Source organism: Equus caballus, chromosome 20, assembly GCF_041296265.1.
Source record: "Equus caballus isolate H_3958 breed thoroughbred chromosome 20, TB-T2T, whole genome shotgun sequence".
NCBI classification, from domain to species: domain Eukaryota; kingdom Metazoa; phylum Chordata; class Mammalia; order Perissodactyla; family Equidae; genus Equus; species Equus caballus.
The window spans coordinates 18,203,728-18,222,356 of NC_091703.1; the positions used below are offsets into that span (position 1 = coordinate 18,203,728).

The 18,629-nt window shown below is 39.1% G+C and overlaps 1 protein-coding gene across 1 annotated transcript in view; it reads right to left on the reverse strand.

Moving 5' to 3' along the window:
• Positions 1–389: 389 nt before the first annotated feature.
• KIF13A (kinesin family member 13A) overlaps positions 390–18,629 on the reverse strand; it is a 193,794-nt gene continuing 175,554 nt past the window's right edge. Inside the window, 12 exon segments of the mRNA XM_070244119.1 lie at positions 390–548; positions 550–1,347; positions 6,612–6,716; positions 7,211–7,362; positions 8,795–8,900; positions 9,946–9,993; positions 13,384–13,457; positions 14,432–14,588; positions 14,739–14,831; positions 15,547–15,723; positions 15,990–16,114; positions 17,413–17,468. Coding sequence (XP_070100220.1) covers positions 510–548; positions 550–1,347; positions 6,612–6,716; positions 7,211–7,362; positions 8,795–8,900; positions 9,946–9,993; positions 13,384–13,457; positions 14,432–14,588; positions 14,739–14,831; positions 15,547–15,723; positions 15,990–16,114; positions 17,413–17,468 — 1,930 coding nt within the window. The 3' untranslated portion in view covers positions 390–509.

Consider the following 18,629-nt stretch of genomic DNA (forward strand, 5'->3'; position numbering starts at 1 on the left):
CCAAATGATTGTCTTTTATCAATTCTACGGTGTATGTTTTTTCCTGCACATTTTAACATCTCTGAAATTGGGATGTGTCTTACAATTGCTGATGTGATGTAGTTTAACTGGAAGTATTTTTTCTGAATGATACATAAAATAATGGTGCATCTAATAATCAAAGAAATCACAGATTTGATGAAATATGGTAGATGCTACCAGAACACCTTCAGATAGCGAGTAATTAAACATCTCAGGGAATGAACTGCAATTGACTGATTCTTATCCAAGTGAATGCTTAATTCAACATCAACCCATATGCCAGTTAGAAAAGCCACTGGTCCTATATATTGCATAGTCCTACTCAAACTATGCAAGCAGACTTGCTTCCCCACAGTCAGCCAGCTGGGTAGCACGTGAGCTGGCTCCCCAGTGGGTCCATCTTCCCTGTCAGAAACATCTGAATGAACCTCTTCTACCACGTCACTGTGGTGAAGGGCCTCTGGGGGTTGGTGCACAACTAGGCGTGCTCACTGATAGCACAAAACCCAAAGGACTGCCTCTGGAATTTATTACCTGGTCCTTCTCTGCTGAGGAATGCAGTTGGCCAGGGTCCTGCAGCCCATCTGACATACTCTTATTGTCCGTTTTATTTGGTAGGTTCCTCCTACTTGAAAGCTCTCCAGTAGAAGAATCTGTCAAACCGTCAAAATCTTTCCCATCTGACACACCCATGAACTCTGTGAAAGAATGGTCCTCAAGGATGTTTGTGGTGTGTTCTATGGTCACTTCCCTGGGGAAGAATTCTCTTGCTGGTTGGCCATTTTTGCTGGAGAACACATCTTGTTCTGAACATGAGCCAGTCCTACGGAGCGTTTTGGAGTTTTTCTCAGGAATGCTTTGGGATGATGGACTCCCTTTGGCTAAGGCACTGTTTTCCTTGAGTGGCACCATAATTATCTTATCCTTTACCAAGCCTCTTTCTAGTTCTGTCAACTCTTTGCTTGAGGACGGTCTGAAATCATGAACATGTGACAGTCCGGAATGCTCACTGGAGTCTGCATCCTTCGTCTGAAGGGCTAGCTGATCTGAGCTGTCACTAGAAGGGACCACCATGTCAGACAGAGTGGCATTGGAGGCACTGTGGGAAAAGTAGCCACTGGTAATACTGCTGGTGGTAGGGCTACGGGACACTTCTTTCTCTAAGACTCTTGAGTTCGTCAGATCTACTTTAGAAGAAAACCACTCCCTGTTCTCCAAGCTGGCATTGTAAACACTGAAGTCGGCAAACTCCACAGGTACATAAGGCTGTGAACTTATCAGCTTCCTGTTAAGAGCTTCCAGATCATTTTCCTCCTCCTCAGAGTCCTAGAGGAATGAAGCAAAAGTCAGTTACTAGCTCCTTATAGCAACTGTATTTTGAGACAAGTTTTAAATACTTTACTATTAAAGGCATTCACATTCACATGTTTAATGGTTTTTTTCTTTCTGAGTTTGGTTAAATCTTTTCACCTATTGTGGACACAGGTACATTATTCTCAGAGATCTGTGAACCCATTATCACCTAATATGAAAGAGATTTATTTCTTCTGTGCTCAATCCATGCTAATAATTAAAAACCTTTCCTCTCCTGGTTTGAGAGAAAGCATGGAACGAAGTGCAGTAGATTTTTAATCAGTTACTCATGATTAGTTTTCAGTTATGATGTTTTCCCTTTTCTAATTAAATGAGTAGAGGGACAGCCAGAGGCAGAGAAAAGCCGCTGTTTCACTTGTACTTACAATCTTCACCTTGGGAAGTCAGGTATGGATAAATGAGGTAACTTGTGAAAAGTTTCTGAGCTAGTTTATGGGGAGAAAGGACAGTAAAATAAAGACCCAACAGCAAAAGGGCAAAGAACACAATTTCAGTATTCATTCTCAGTATTATAGTAAATATTGTAAGGTTGGAAAATACTAACAATCACTCTAATAATTACTGTTTTCTAGAAGGATTTTGAGAGGCATGGACAGAGGATTTGACCATACAGTGAGGAAGACAATGAGATTTAAATGAAAATCTCCTTTGTCAAATATCTTTAGAATTCTGTTTATAAAGATTGATAAATATGAAAAAGTGGATGTTATCAACTCCCCAATCTCTCTCCCCGAATGAATGGTTGTCTTATATCTGGTGGAAAACAATGTAAAACATATGAGTATGTTATGTTCAAATAAAAATAAATAATAACACTATCTAGCCATTTCTAATTAATCTCATAAACATCTAATGACATTATCAATATTCCTTTTCTCTTTTAAAATGTGACTTTCATTCAACAAATATTCATCAAGCACTCACTATGCATGTGCCAGTCATTGTCCTAAGAACTGGGAATACCAATGTTGAGCCAAAACAAGTATAGTCCCTGCCCTCAGGAGTTAAGACTTTGGGTTCTTGCTCTTATAACAATCTTGGACACTGCTTGGGTGGATGGAAATTCCATTCAGTATAACAACAGGGTGGCTGTAAAGACCTGGAACCAAAACATGAACCTTACGTATTAAGGTTTCATTTCAAAGAGGGTGAGTGGAGAGGGAGAGGAGAAGTGGGGGGGAGAGAGAGGATTGGGAGGGGGAGGAAGAGCATGTTCCACAGATATGGCAGATGGTAGTTCACAAAAGAACATAAATTTCTTCTACTGAATTTTATAGCAATATTTTCTTTCGCATCTCATAAGATGTTAAATACCTAAAAAATAGCTTAATACTCTTCAATGCTTTTTAGTTTTTAAAATAACTTGAATATGAATTATTTAAAACCATCAGTCTTAATTCCTTGGATATTAATCAAAGATGAAAATCAAATATCAGTGATAAAGTTCAAGAAATTAGCTAAACAATATTATTGGCAACACTAATCTCACCATGTTCTCTTCAGCTGCACTCTAAAATGAGCGGTGTTGTTAAAAAGGGGCTGGGGTCGAGGGTATTTCCCTGGGGTTGGGGGGAATGTTTGTAAAGGAGCAAAGACTGGACAGAGTGGTCTGAATCAGTAGCCTTTGCCTATATTTTTTAGATTCTCTACTTGGCTTGTTTAGACTCAAATTGAATTTCAAGTGTTTGTATCTCTTATATTTCCTTTTGATTTAAGCTGGCAAAGAAACAATTACCCAAGCCCGAGTCCCTGATGCAATTAATTACTAAAAAGTTAGTTGTTGCAAGGAAAACCAAATTTGAAGATGAGGATTAGCAATTTGGGGCTTTTTTATGCCTGAAGTTATTTCTTCTGAAGACTGAGGAAAGGCCTGTCATCCTAAAATACAACTTTGCTGAGTGAAATATTCCATCAAGAGTTCAATGTGTAGAAATAGGTGTACATTTATCAAACTCACAAAGATAAAAAATTATTCCTGAAGGACCTTAGTAAAACTGAAGAGTCTACAAAAACCCCAAGAGATTAAGTTCAAATAGGGATCAGTACATAATTATACACTTAGGATGGGGCTGGGGGGTGGGGCAATGACCCAAAGAGGAAGCCTAAAGGAGTGGGGATAACTAACTCCAGAAAAAAGAAAACTGAAGAGTGATTAAACATTTTCCAACATGTAAAAGGAGACTGAGAGTTTATTGAGTTATTGCTTTCGAGGGGAAAAGAGACGACTTAATTGGTTTAAACCATATGTTCAGGGAATTTGATTAGGCAGACTTTTTATATCAAAAATATTATTTATCATTCTATCTTAAAGGAGACTAAACTAAGCACCTTCCTACTATGTCTTAAGGACAAAAAGAATTAAAGCTCTACCTACAAGTGGAGCATGGAGTCAAGTTCTCAAACTTCTCGATAGCTACAGTCTTCATGATTTGATTTTTGTGATTTAGTTTATGCAACTGATATTTGCCCATAAAACAACCTGATTTTAACAAGGGATTAAAACCCACATTAAAGCAGTGACTCTGCAAGGAATTTCCCTTGGTTAAAGTCATTTCCACTCCCACTATAATCAGCTCTGTGTTATCCATCAGAGAGATGGTCTGTTTTCAGAAGGACTGCATTAGGGACGTCCCCCAGTACTTCTGTCCATGGTACCAAGGTGTGGGCAGCCCCTTTTAGAAAGAGCAGCAGAAGGTTGACTGAAAGTGCACTATTTCTGGGATCACCTGGAGTCACCAGAGTCAGCCCAATTCTGCTGAGGGATGGGGTCTTTGTTCCTACACTCTCATAACTGTGAGATCTTGGGCAAGTCACTCAGCAAGTCTTTTGTTTCTTCTTATGTAAAATGAGAGAAATAAACCATATGCTGTCTATGCAAGACCTAAGACAGGGAGGAATGACTTTCTTTCTGCTCTTCTCTCTGTTTCACGACTTAAAAAGATAAAGCTCGAAAGGCATATCGTTGCCTTTATCTTATTCATACAAGACATGAAGCAGATTTGTATATCTTCCCAAATTGATCAGACAACAAAATCTTGCTTTAAGAAGCTATAACTATATTTACTATATTTTATGTGAAATGACAGGTTACTTTGGTAATTGGATGTGCTAAAAAATGAAAGGAACAATGTCTTAATATTGCTTCTCAAAAATGATTTCAAACACCCCTGATCAGACTGAACCACTAATTCACCGATTTTTCAAGAATGGAAAAAGAAAGTGAATAAGGAACAAAGGAATAAAGCGGTTTATATCCATTTATAAGGGGAGAAATAAAATGAAACCTTCCCAAAGAGAAACCAGAACCTCAGAGCAAGCAAGTAATACCCTTAAAATCAACAAAATATCTGGAAAAGCTGCTATCTGAAATGAATCAAACAATTTGACAGTTTCAGAGATGAAGGGTGCTCAGCGAGCCAGGTTTCTATGGAGAGTAGAGGCAGATCGCTCTCATAAGATCCCAGCAAGAAAAATGGTCCCAGGAAACTCTACTTAGTGGCTTCACGGTATGTTCCATCACACGGAGTCCAGCTGTTGCTGGAGGCTCCCTAGGCCTGGAGATTCTGGTCCCATCCTACCCTCTGATAGCTAGAAGTCCTGAGATGGGTTTTCTTTAAAAACATTAAAAGGAAAGTAAAGAAAATAACTATGAGGTCAAATCTATCAACAGTGAAACCATCTGCTGGGCAGGCCCAGAAGAGTCATCCAGCAGTCTCTTGATGGTGTGTTCTACCAAAAGGTATTGATAAAATATGTTTAAATTTAGTGCCTGGCACTGTGGTGGTGAGTGCCATGTGAATAGACAGACAGACCCAATTGGCCATAGAGCCAGAGGATTTGAAGGGGTAACAAACTAGCCACTTGGCCTTTTTTAGCTCATGCTGCAGCCCTTATTAATTAAGCAGGGGGTGGTCAAGTAAATGACTGGCCAGCTTATTAAGATTTGGAGAGATGAAGGAGTAGCTGTTGATGTGTACTCTCTTCTCCAGCAGGAGCTAGGATGGGGGCTTTGGGATAGAGGGATGGGGGAACATAGAGGCAAAGTGGGGGAGAGGGACAAAGTGGTGAGGGGAAAATGGTGCTTTGCCATTTGCCATTTCCCTCAGTAGATAGAAGGAATGAGAAAGTCATTTCTTAAGATCCACTAGAACTTCAAGCATGCAGGAGACTGGCCAGCTGAACGTCCAGATTAAGTTCTAGTTAGTTTCACACACTGTGCATTAGCAGCATATTCTAGACTCGTTAAAGAACCTCAAACTAATGAGCCCTTGGAATGGATCTGACATGGTGTTGCTGGGAAAAGAAACTTCCCACACTCTGCCCACAGAGCAGACCACATGCAGACATAAACATCAGGCTGCTCGTTCTTGCTCCAAGCTGCTTTACTTTTTCAAAGTCTAGGAAGCCACAGGAGAGTGAAAGTTCAGACAGAAAATTAGAGAATTCTTTCCAGGCCTTAGAATATATAGGTTTTTTTTTTTTTCCTTTTAGTTGAGGTATCATTTGTAATCCAAAGTGCCTGGTATACAGTGTTTTAAAAACTATTTCTCAAGTTTGTAATTTGAAAACCAAGTGCTAGAGAATGAGGTTTTACAGGTAGAGTCTCAACCTACCTGTGGCAAAATTTAGATAAGCCATCCTGAAAGTGAGTCTGACACGAGGGTGGTTGGAATATATTTGGCCAACAAATTTAAAAAGGCTACCTGAGATGCAGAGATGATGATGACAGGTGATGATGGATTGTAGTGTGGCTACAAACTACTGAACTTGGCAATAGCATCAGGCAACACGAAAAAAGCTTTCAAACATACCCACAACTAAATGCATGATTACTTACTCCAAGTAAGTGCAATTCCTCTAGGTAGATTAACTTCAGAATCTGGGCAATATGTACAGGCACATTAGAAAGATGCCGTATTAGTTAAAGTGATTTCTTTGTTACACCTTTAAAGACTAGAATCATTAAAAGTGCCTTTTCCCCTTTTTCTAAGCAAATTTATACTAAGCAAAAAAATAAAATAAAATAAATGAACACTGAGAAAAATCTTATGTCATAGCCATGTTCATGCAAAATTTCATTACTGATGGTCACATTTTTTAAAAAAGCAAAGACCCAATACATATTTTAATTTCTTCTAAAGTATTTGGACGATTGTCTGTGAAAGGGCCTTAAACCCACCACCAGGCAATATGACAGAAATGGTTCCAGAACTTACAATCTTCTTCTCACGTTTGCTATTGTGTTCTACTGGCATGCTGCTGCCATTGCTTCCTGAGGGTACAATGCAGTCAGGGTTATGTGCCTGAGATGGAGGCATGCTCTGCAAAGGTTAAGACACACAGATGCATCACACACAGAAGACGACGACAGCCAAAATACACATTAATGCGTGCGAGTTAGAAAAGCAATGCAAACACCTTTATTACATGTGAGTAGTGCAGCAAACAATTTTGCAGGCTGGAGTTAAACTACTGATGAAATTTGACAAGACTACATAGATTCTATGGCACATAGCATAATTGGTTTTATCAAATCCAAAAAAATAAAAGCCTTTAATATTTCCAAACACCTAGGGAACATCTCTTTCTCACTTAAAAGATAAAAAATATGTTGAGAAGCTATAAACACAAAGAAAACAACAGCAGTAACCACAAATAAGAAATTCTACTTGAGAAAGAGGTATTCCAGAATAGGATCCAGAGTGATAACTCATACAGGTCGACATGCAGCATCTGACTTGTTAATGCAAATTGTTTCTCCACAGGCAACTTAATTCCGGCTATTTTACATGGTACAGATGAGTCAAGCATTTACCTCCTGGCTTAGAAGAGGCCTTGCTTCAAGAGCCATCCTTTTCTTATGCTCCTCTTTTACAGGCAATAGGGGCTTGAAAAACTTTGGCGGCTGAGGAGAGAATGCTTTAAAAGGGCTGACTGTTAAGGCATGAGGATTCTCTGATGTGCAACCTGGGGAAGACAAAAAGGCATGGGTTTACAGGCCCAGAGCACTTGAACCAACACACAGGAAGTGAGGTTATAACCTAGCCACAGGAATATCTGGAATAACAAAGAAATTAATAGGCAAATTTGGCTAAGCAGTAAAACAGAAGTAGGCAAGAATGAAGATATATCTGCAAAGTCACAAAGAGTTATCAGAGGGCTGGATGGCATCAAAGAAATCAGAAACCAAATTTTCTATCTTCTCTTCAAGATCCAGCTTAAGTGCCACTTACCAGACCAATTTCAACTCGTGCTGTTTTTCCATTTCTCTGAAATCTCAAGCCTTTATTATTTGTACGTGCATTTTGGCACTCTATCATTTAATATCTTATTTTCTACATATCTCATTTTCACAGTTAGATTTTAAGATCTAGAATGGCACATTTTTACATCTTTCCCTGCATACAGCAAGGAGAGGCTCAAAAAATACTCAATGAATGAACACTGTACAAATTTTCTTACAAGCCACTTTTTTCCTCAAGCTACCCTGCTCCATATGACTAAGGAAGGACAATTATTCTTTCTTGCTTTTATTCATTTCTTACCTTTTTGGGCCTCCTTCTATATTTTCTTCTCAATTCACTGGTACAATGACACTTGCTAGGTAACACATGAGGTGTAAGGTTATAGAACTGATTTACATATCCAAAAAATGCTGTTCCCTTCAGGACACTCAGAGATTATACATTGAGGTAGTAATATTGTCACTGATCAAACTCACTTCTGCTATCCTTTTTGAAACTGCTTCAGGAATCAGAGACATGGTCTCCTAAAAATCCTTTAACTTGAGTACAAAAACATGACAGAGGTGTATATTCTTTTGGGAAAGAATGAAGTCTAACCATAATGTATTAAGATTTGTCTGTCTCTCAAAACTAACTTCAAAATCAGGAAATGATGTGTGAAAAATGATTTGAAAATTCTAAAGTGTTACACAAAAAGCCGATTTTTATTATTTGGAGGATATATTGGATACAAAGCAAAAAGAAATCAAATAAGTAAACATGACAGGTTCTATTAAAGAAGACAGTTTTGGATCATCTAGCAAACTAGAATTTCAGCTTCCTATCCTTTTTTTTTTTAAGATTTTATTTTTCCTTCTTCTCTCCAAAGCCCCCCAGTACATAGTTGTATATATTTTTAGTTGTGAGTCCTTCTAGTTGTGGCATGTGGGATGCTGCCTCAGCATGGCCTGATGAGCGGTGCCATGTCCGTGCCCAGGATCCGAACCTGTGAAACCCTGGGCTGCGAAGGCAGAGCGCGTGAACTTAACGACTTGGCCACGGGGCCAGCCCCTCTGCTTCCTATCTTATTATATGCCACCTATAAAAGAAATTTCCCTCATGCTTTCCTTAAGAAATTAGAAAGAAATAACACAGAAAAACAATCTCACCACTACCTTCTTTACTCCTTCGAGGTGAATCCCTGGGTAAAGTTCCATAACATGCTACATCTTGGTAACTGGAGCTGTAGTCGGACATGTCTAACTGGTTCTCTGGCCAACCCTACAAAGTAAAAATATGAGTAAAAAAAAATGAAGCCCTGATTTGAGGTTTTTTCTTCTTCTGTTTTTTAATGGCAGTATGTGCTCTTCTTGATTCTTATAAATACTTCAAACATGTAGAAAAAGTGCTGAATAATATGGCAAATACTGTCATAGCCAAGGTATACCTAGAGTGAATAAATGTTAATATTTTATTGTATTTGTTCAAGATTTAGTAAAATCATCACAAATAGAGTGAAATTCCCTTTTTGAGTCCCTACAGGTCCCATTCATCTGTCTCTCTCTCCAGAGGCAGGCACTTTTATGAATTTGGTATGTATCTAGGGCGATTGGATCATTTCAAGACCGAACTGAACATTTTTCAGAGTGAAATAGTTCCACTAGCACTTTTCCCTGGGTGACAGGCATAAGCAGGGACTGCCCCAGGCAAACTAGTTGGTATGGTTACTCTACATATACCTGGGATTTGAAAGTATCAATCTGGCATAAGTAGTGGTATATTAAAGGGAGAAAACTTCTCCTGTGTGTCACGTAAACTTATTTAATCTTACTTCAACTTCTCAGGAGTTTACTGCCTCCAAGGACTAGATTTTAAACTTCTTGAGGACATAGTCTCTCTTTATGCTCTTTGAATCACTCACAGCCCCTAGCTTAGTAACTTACATACCTGTTTGAGAAATATTTGCTGAGTAAGATGATGTTGTAAAATGTCTTTAATTTTAAATCCCTAATTTTACCCATTTGAAATAATTTTGATTTTGCTATGGTGAGTGTAATACCTTCTTAAATCATTTAGAGTTAGATCCAAGATATTCAATTACGTATGGTATTATCCTGGAATGGAAAGTATCAAGCTAAGTAACAATGTAACACTCAGAGTACAAAGCAATTTCACATCAAGTATTTGAACTTGGAAATGGACATGTGGAGACCATGATTTGCATAAGATTAAGATGGGAAGTCCAGAGATTTTAAAAACACCAAAATACCCTAACTTTCCAGACTTAGATTCTGCTAGTAATCTGGCCATGCGCACAGGTGCACACCTTATCATCTTCATCAAAGCCAGAAAGGTCTGGTCGACTGGAGGAGACCTATGAGAGATGAATCATTTTATCAGTGTGGTTTATATATTTAACATAAATTATACATACACATATAAAGAAATATAATGTCACATACACAGTTGAAGCCTGTATGACCTTCTTCTTCCCCTCTTTCTTTCTTTCTTCCCTCCTCAGGAGTAATCAATATCCTAAATTTGGAGTTTATTATCCCCATACAGGTTTTATCTAACTATTTACATATATACACACACACATATGTATATATGTCGTTGTTAGTGCTGTTGAGTCAATTTATTTATTTATTTATTTTTGAGGAAGACTAGCCCTGAGCTAACATCTGTCAATCCTCCTCTTTTTGCTGAGGGAGACTGGCCCTGAGCTAACATCCGTGCCCATCTTCCTCTACTTTATATGTGGGATGCCTACCACAGCATGACTTGCCAAGCAGTGCCATGTCCGCACCCAGGATTCGAACCGGCAACCCTGGGCCACCGAAGCGGAACGTGCGCACTTAACCACCGCGTCACCGGGCCAGACCCGGTCGAGTCAACCTAGATTCCTAGTGACTCTGTGCACAGCAGAGTAGAACCCTGCCCTATCTTTTTGCACCATCCTCTGACTTTCTGGCGCAGTATCAGACAATGCTCTGCTGCTATTCACAGGGTTTTCATGGCCATTTCTTTGGAAGTGGGTGGCCAGGTCTTTCTTCCTAGTCTGTCTTAGTCTGGAAGCTCCACTGAAACCTGTCCACCGTGGGTGACCCTGCTGGTATTTGAAATATTGGTGGCACAGTTTTCAGCTTCATAGCAACACACAGCCGCCACAGTATGACAACTAACAGACAGCTGGTGTGGTTCCCTGACCAGGAAAGGAACCTGGGCCACAGTGGTGAGAGCACTGAATCTTAATCACTACACCACCAGGGCTGGCTATGTATATATGTACATGTAAGCATGTACAATATGTAGTATTATTTTGTATATTTTTATAATTCATATAAGTGGCATCTTACTATACATGGTATTCTTCAATAGTCTGATAATTATTTGTTCTATTCTAGGTGGACATCTAGGCTGAATCTAATTTTTTTCTATTATAAACTATGATGAAACAAATGCTATTGTTACTGCCCCTAAGTACCACTCTAGCTGTATCCAAGAAGTATTGACATGTACTATTTCAGCATCATTTAGTTCTAAACACATCCTGTGTATCTATGAGAATCTCTAGAGCGTATATTAAGGCATAGACTCTTTGGGCTGTAGATAAGGTATGTGCACTTTCAACTCTGCTCTTCCGGAGGGATTTTATGATCAGCTTATCAAATCCTACAAGAAATTATGTTGAGAATTCACAGATCAGTTTAAGCAGATGTGCCAATTTTGTGATACTGTGTATTCCCATCAATGAACATAGTCTCTCTCTATGAATTTATACCTTCTTTAAGGTGATAACTGTATTTAGATTTTCTATTTCTTCTCGATTTAGTTTGTAGGAAATGTCCATTTTGTTTAAGCTTTTACTTTTACTAACATAACATTATTCACGGTTTACTCTTATGATGTCTAAATCTCTGTTCTCTATGTAGTGATGTGCCCCTTTTTATTTCCAATAATATTTGTGTCTTCTCTCACATTTTCTTTTCTTCCCCAATCAATCTTAACTAGAAGTCAGTCCATCTGACCAGTCTTTTCAAAAAATCTGCTTTTCAGCTTTGTTGATTCTTTCTATTGTCTGCTTTCTATTTCATACATCTCTGTTCTAATCTTTATTATTTCCTTCTTTATCTGAATTTATTATAATTATGCTGTAACATTTATTACCTTCTTTAAAAAAATTTATTGATTTTATTTTTCTAACTTTAAAAAATTTTATCCATAAATATTTCTCTATGAATCTCTAAAAAGTTCCCCTTCCCTTTTTAAAAACTACAACAATAATACCATTATCACATCTTAAAAAATTAAGTGCTTTCCAAATAGTATCAGATATCCTGTCAGTGTTCAAATGTCTCATATAAACATTTTCAAGGTTAATTTTGAACCAGGATCAAAATAGTTTATACACTGCAATTGGAAGATATATCTCATAAGTCTCTTTTAATTTGAGTTCCCCCTTTTCTCTAGGTCATTTTTCCTGTAAAGTTTCCCACAGTCTGGATTTTGCTAATTAAATCCCTGTGGTGTCATTTAACATTTTCCTCTGTCCCCTGTAAATATTAACAGTTAGCTCTAGACCCTCAATCAGATTTAGGTTCAATTTTTTGGGGGGGGAAGGGAAGGTAGAATACTTCATAGGTGGTCTTTCTTCTCAACATAGAATGCTTTCCTCATTATTTTTTAACTCTTCGTTTTAATTTAAGAGCTCTAAATTTCCTAATTGTAGCTTTTGTTCTTTCATTTTCTCTACTCTCTAGTATTCTGCCATATAAATGGAATAATAGGGTACTTAGGGCTAAGTTTCCCTCTAAGTACCACTTTAATTGCATCCCATAAGTTTTGATACATGTACCATTTTTTATTATCATTTATTTCTAAATATATCCTAATTTCCATTATGATCTCTTCTTTGATGCCTAAGTCAATTAGAAGACTTTTAAAAATTTAAACTGTATGCGTCTCTTATCAATTTCTAATAATTGCCTTGTTTCAGGAGAAGTAATCTGTATGATAATGATTACAGGTATGTGCTAGGATTTGCGTTCTGGCCTACTGTAAGATAAGGTTTATAAATGTTCACCATGTTTTTAATCATTTTCTGACAATTATGGAGAACTGAAGGAAGGTGAATAATACTGTGCTTTTCCCTGGGAGGATCTGAGTTTCCCTCTGCTGCTTCTGGAAACAGACTGCTTTGATGTGGTCCCTGTGCTCTTCTGCCCTTTCCTCCCATGACAGTGTCCCCCTTCACTAGAAGCAGTTTCTGTCAATTGGATTTTCTAGCTGAAGTGGTTGAGGAAGATAATCAAAATGGTCAAAGGAAAGGCCAGGGACTATGGGAGTGTCTATATGGAGGTGCCTGGTGCCCTTTCACCCTGATGGACAGCACAGTAATATTGTCAGGGCAGCTAGAACAGGGCATAGAAACTGACTCAAGAGCAGCACCCAGAAGCCGTGGCAGCCAGGGTTTTTAGCTGACTCTACCATCCTTAAAGTAACTGTGTTCAATTTATCTCTCAAGAAACTTCTTTCAAGGAGATAACTTACGAATAGAAATTTCTAAGATTCCACTAAAGGCTCCGTCACATTACGCGTGACTGTGTTCTCTGGTCGCTTCCTAGTACTGAGGAGCAGCCTGGCACTTGGGGATGCCCACACGAGCGCCGTATGTTCTAGTCCCACCCATAAACCCTGACCTCAGGCCGCCTCACGTGCCGCCCCCCAGGCCCTGAGACACGTCATGAAAGGGTGCGCTCACAGTGTGGACATTTGGCGTGCTGATGCTCCTCCGCAGGTGCCGAGCTTTGGTGGAAAGTGCTTCTTTGACTGTGACTGCCTGTAAATTTGAAAATAACATTTTTTTTCCCTCTGATGACAAAAGGAATTTATGTTTATTGTTGAAGACTTAGAAAATATAGAAGTAAGGATCACTGCAATCCTACACACACACACTCATATTTAAAAAACTGGAATCTTAGTACCCACTAATTTTTTTTGCTTAATCTATCAAAAACATTTTTCATAAATAAAACCAGCAAAATTCTTGGACTAAAGACATTTACATCATGGATTTTCTTATGTAAGTGGGCAGAGAAAATGTAAAAGAAATACCTCTAACTATTATCTCCCCTGCAAAACTACAATTGACTTTTATGCTGTTTGAGTTTTACTCAGGCAGCAATTTAGGTGGGACTCCCACCAAAGGAAGATTTGTCTGACAGATGCCAATCTTAGTCCTCTTGTTGCTCAAAAGATACTCTCCATAACTTCACTTACTGTTTCTACGGAATGGCATCTCCTGTCTTATAGTTTGACTACCTAGTGGATTATTTTCACTTGAATGTCCTGCTGTTGTTCCCTGGGTCCAAAAATTAGGGAGATAATAATAGCATGTGGTTAAGCATACAGACTTTGGAGTCAAGCTTTTTAGGTTTACACCCGACTTTGTACCATTTCCTAGCTATGTAACCATGGCCAGGTTAGCTAACTTCTGTCAGCCTCAATTTTCTCATTTACAAATGGAGATTATAACGGTATTTATGTCACAGGGTTATCTTGAAGATTAAAAGAAATAATGGATCTAAATTACTTAGGCACAGTGCTTAAGGAGATATTCAATAAACTGTGGTTAAATTTATTTTTGTTACTATTTTGCCAAAGTGATGATTTAGTCTAATGAGACTGCTACTCAAGTTTTCCTTCTCTGATAGCTTTAGAGAGAAGGTGTCTGATAAGTAAATTCATCTTGGTCCATCCGGGGTGGTGGCTGGTGATCTCATCCTCTGGTTCCCATATTTCACAGTGACTTGCCTGCCGGAGCCGTTCAAGGCTCAGAATGTTCTCCACCTGCAGCACGCCACGCGTGTACTTCTCAATGTATGTCTCCCCGTCCGACGTGCCTTCGTTTTCACTCCTTGCTGCCATGAGAGCCAGCGTTTCCCGGTCCTCAATCTCCTCTGTTGCCTAAAGGGACAAGGGGGTAATTACAATATTTTTATATGAACAATATTTCTATTAAAATTGTGGTGAGAAAATGATTTAAAATTTTTGAGAATTATCACATTTCTCCATTACTTATAGTCTGAAATTTTTAAAAGGTAATATATATTTTACCTTTGGTATATTGGATACTATTTCATAGGTTACGCCACAGGAATAAAATATATTTTTCAACGATATTCTCCTCTTCAAACTCTGGGTGAAACTCTGGTAGAAAAGGAAAGCTGAATTAAGTGATGTGAAATATACATGTTATTCGGTATTTTACAAATTGTAAAAGCATTATCAAGTACTATGTTTTTGGGATACACACAATACCAGCGAAACAGAAAAAAGTTGAACTGAAAAATCCTTGTCTCCAACCCAGAGGGACAACAATGTCCAGCTGTCATTTGGGTATTAGATTACAGAATTTGCAGCCTATTCAGGGTTTTTCGTGGTTGTTTCCCTCTCTCATTTGCTGCCTTCTTTGTGATCTTGTCGGGGTTTCACCAATCTATCCTGGCACTGTCAGAAGAAAACTGGAGAGGATCAGTTCTGCTCTCAGCACCTCTGAAATGGCATCTGGGGAAGCAGAAGCACAGGATTTATTGGAGCCTGCCTTTGCTCCTGGGTTTGTCACTAACCCACTTGGACCTGGCACTTAACCTCCTTCGAACAGTGAAATGTCATAGCTCTGCTGCCTCCTAGGATTATGGGTCTCAACTGGTCGAGGTGGAAGCGTCCTTTGGTGGACCACATTTACCTCTGCTACCCTAACGCCCCTCATCTTGGATAAATGAGAATCAGACTGTAACTTGGCCAGGATGGTAACAATCTGCACATCCACTGTACTAAGACCACAAAACACTATTTTATGATAGAGAGAAGGAAAAAACTTCGAGCTCCTATATGCTACAGCAGAACCAGGGCCCGTTACTACCTGTTTGTTGTAAATATTGGCTGCGATCCGTTTTCGTAATACTAACTCCATAGCAGCTGGGTGGCTGAGCTGGACTGTGGTCTTCACTATTAGGTAAATCCTTTCATTCTGTGGGGTGACCCTATTCAAGTGGATGGAATCATGCACCGAGGAGTCCCAGGAGGCTGTGGCTGAAACCTAGGTGTAGGGGACGGAGGGGGAGACGGGAACAAGACACAACGCAGGCGTAGCAGTTACATCACACACTAGAGAAAGAAAATAAATGCACTTCTACTGGATCATAGCTGTTTTTCCTCACCATTTTTGACAATACACATGTTCTATTTTTTTAAAGTTCCCAGTCCTCTTCCCCAAAGCAGACTACAGCAGTCTAATAGGAAGACATGCCCACAGGTGTTTGCACTAATCTGAGTCCCTTTAAGAGAATCTTAAGGGTCAATTACCTCTTCATCACTATGCTTTATGATGGGCAGGTAGAAAAACTGGCTGCCATGCTCCTTTGGCAGGATGGAGTTCACGCCTGACGCATGCGGGCCCACGAGCTGCTCATTGGCACTGAGGTCATCCGCTAACCAAGTCCAGGGCACAGAAACAAAAGTGGGGGAAAAGTCAGCTTCTAAGCAAGCATCAAAAATTTTTCAATGTGCTTTCTATGATGACACTTACGTGTAATGCATTTTAATTTTTTCTTTCATCTCTTATCCTGCAGTTGAAATAGACTCCAATACTCACAAGAGCTTCTATCTTTTAAAGAAACAACTCTGGGAGCCAAAAGGGTGCCTTTGTGAGTTTCCTATAAAATGGACTGAATATATTCTATATACAGTCCTCAGAGTAAATATTTTCACTATGTAAACACACCTTACAATTTTGCTGCTTTCTCATAATTCCTCCTGTAACCTAGTGTTAGGTTTGTCATACTTGCATAACTTACACTAAATTAGAGATTTGAGCAATTCAATTATCAATTTAGAATCAAAGTTCTGAGCCTTAGGAGAAAGGTAAGGATCATCTTCTTCCAATGTTCTACCCAATGTGGGATTCACTCTTCACAAATCTCTGTAAGCAGTCACCCAGCCTTTGCTTGTACACCTCCAATAACAGGCAACTCATCACTTCATGAGGCACTCAGTCTACCTCTAGGCTTTTAAAAACTTCTTCATAAGAAGAGCCAAAGCCAACCTCCCCGTGTCTTCTATTCATCCATGATTGGTCTTAGCTCCAGAAGAGAGGTTTTCAGGCTGTGTTTTGAGGACCCCAAGGGCCCTCCAGAAGAGCATGCCATAACCAAACTCAGCAACTCTGCTTCTGTATTCTACACTTGGGGTTCCACTTAAAATTTCATTGTGAAAATGGATTTTACTGCTAAAACACACTGAAAACCATTGTTCTAGGTTCACCCAGGTTCAATCTAATTGCTACAGGAAAGGACAACCTTTAACACAGGCTTACAGTGTGATCATGTTCTGGAATCAATACTATTGGGGGTGGGGAGCAAAGGGCACTAGTCAGAAATGCAGATTCCTAGGCCCTTGCAGAGCATAAAGATTCAGAGTCTCTGAGGGTGATTACTTTCTCAGATTCTTTCTGGGTCTGTTACCATTTCAGAGCAATAACTGCTTTAATGTTTTTGTATGCAATTCTCAATCTCCCAAGTGCTCTCTTTTTACAATTAAATATCCACATCTCTCTTCTAGTGATTCTGCAAGTCATGGTGACATATATTTGGTTGGACTGAAAATATCACCTAGATACGGCATATGAGTGATTACAAAAGTGATTTAAGGATCACAATAATGTGGGTCTGAACAGATTACAAACTTTAACTAAACATGATAACTCCTGGAACGTTAGGTGTCTACTCACCGTTCAAATCAAGGAAAAGAACCGGTATGTGGGTTTCCATTCCAGGTGGTGGGATCCTAAATTTAATAACGAAATTTAATGATAACAAAATATGTGTTTTATGTCTTGTTAGATAATCAAACACTACAGAGGCATGGAAACAGAAGAGAACAACCTTGGACATACAGGTTCTATTAACGAAATGTTTTCACACTTCTTGACAGCCCTGTCAACACAAATCATGGGAATTATGTGACTTACATAAAGAACTACCAGTTGTATGAATTACATGTAGTTAATTGAAACAAAGATTATTTGAAGGCTTTCTAAAAATAACTCTGGTGATGGGAAAAAGGGAAGGGGATGTTGTTAGAGTAGAAGCAGGGGACAGGATCAGAACCCAAAAGAAATAAACAAAAGAGACAATATTTTAAAAGCCCAAAGGAGGAGAGAATGAAAGAAGGCGGGGTTATGTGCAGGAAAAACCAAAGCAGTATTTTATCAAAAATGTACCAATTTGCATCAGAATCACCTTGGGGGTCTCTTAAAATGAAAAGTCCTGGGCCCATCTTTTCTCTTCCGAATCAAAGTGACTAGGGATGGGACCCAGGACTCTACAGTTTACAAACATTTAAGATGATCTGAAGTCTGGAAACACCTCAAATCCAAGAGACTGAGGTAAGAACTGTCTCAAGAGGGCCTCAAGGAGCAGAACAAGACTGGGAATGAGCTGAGAAGCACTGATGGTGTAGTAGTCAAAGTTCCACGCTCTCCACCTCGGTGGCCCAGGTTCATTTTCTGGTCATGGAACCACACCACCTGTCTGTTAGGTGCCATGCTGTGGCAGCGGCTGACACAGAAGAACTACAAGGGTTTACAACTAGGATATACAACCATGCACTGGGGCTTTTGGGAGAAGAAACAAAAAGAGGAAGATTGGCAACAGATGTTAGCTCAGGGTGAATCCTTTCCTGTAGAAAAGATTAGGAATGAGCTGGCTGTTTATAATAAGTGGCTGGCAGACAGACTGCATGTGATCTACAGGATTCCAGCACCACAGAAGAATCTGCAGGGAGAAACGTGAGGTTACAAATTACGTGCCTGCAAATTCAGATTTTCTAGTTTCATAAGACCATGAAATCCCTTACACTTCCATTTATCATTACAGACACAAATAACATCACTATGTTTCTATGCCTATCCAAAAGAGATTATCTGGACATGTACATTCGGTGTTC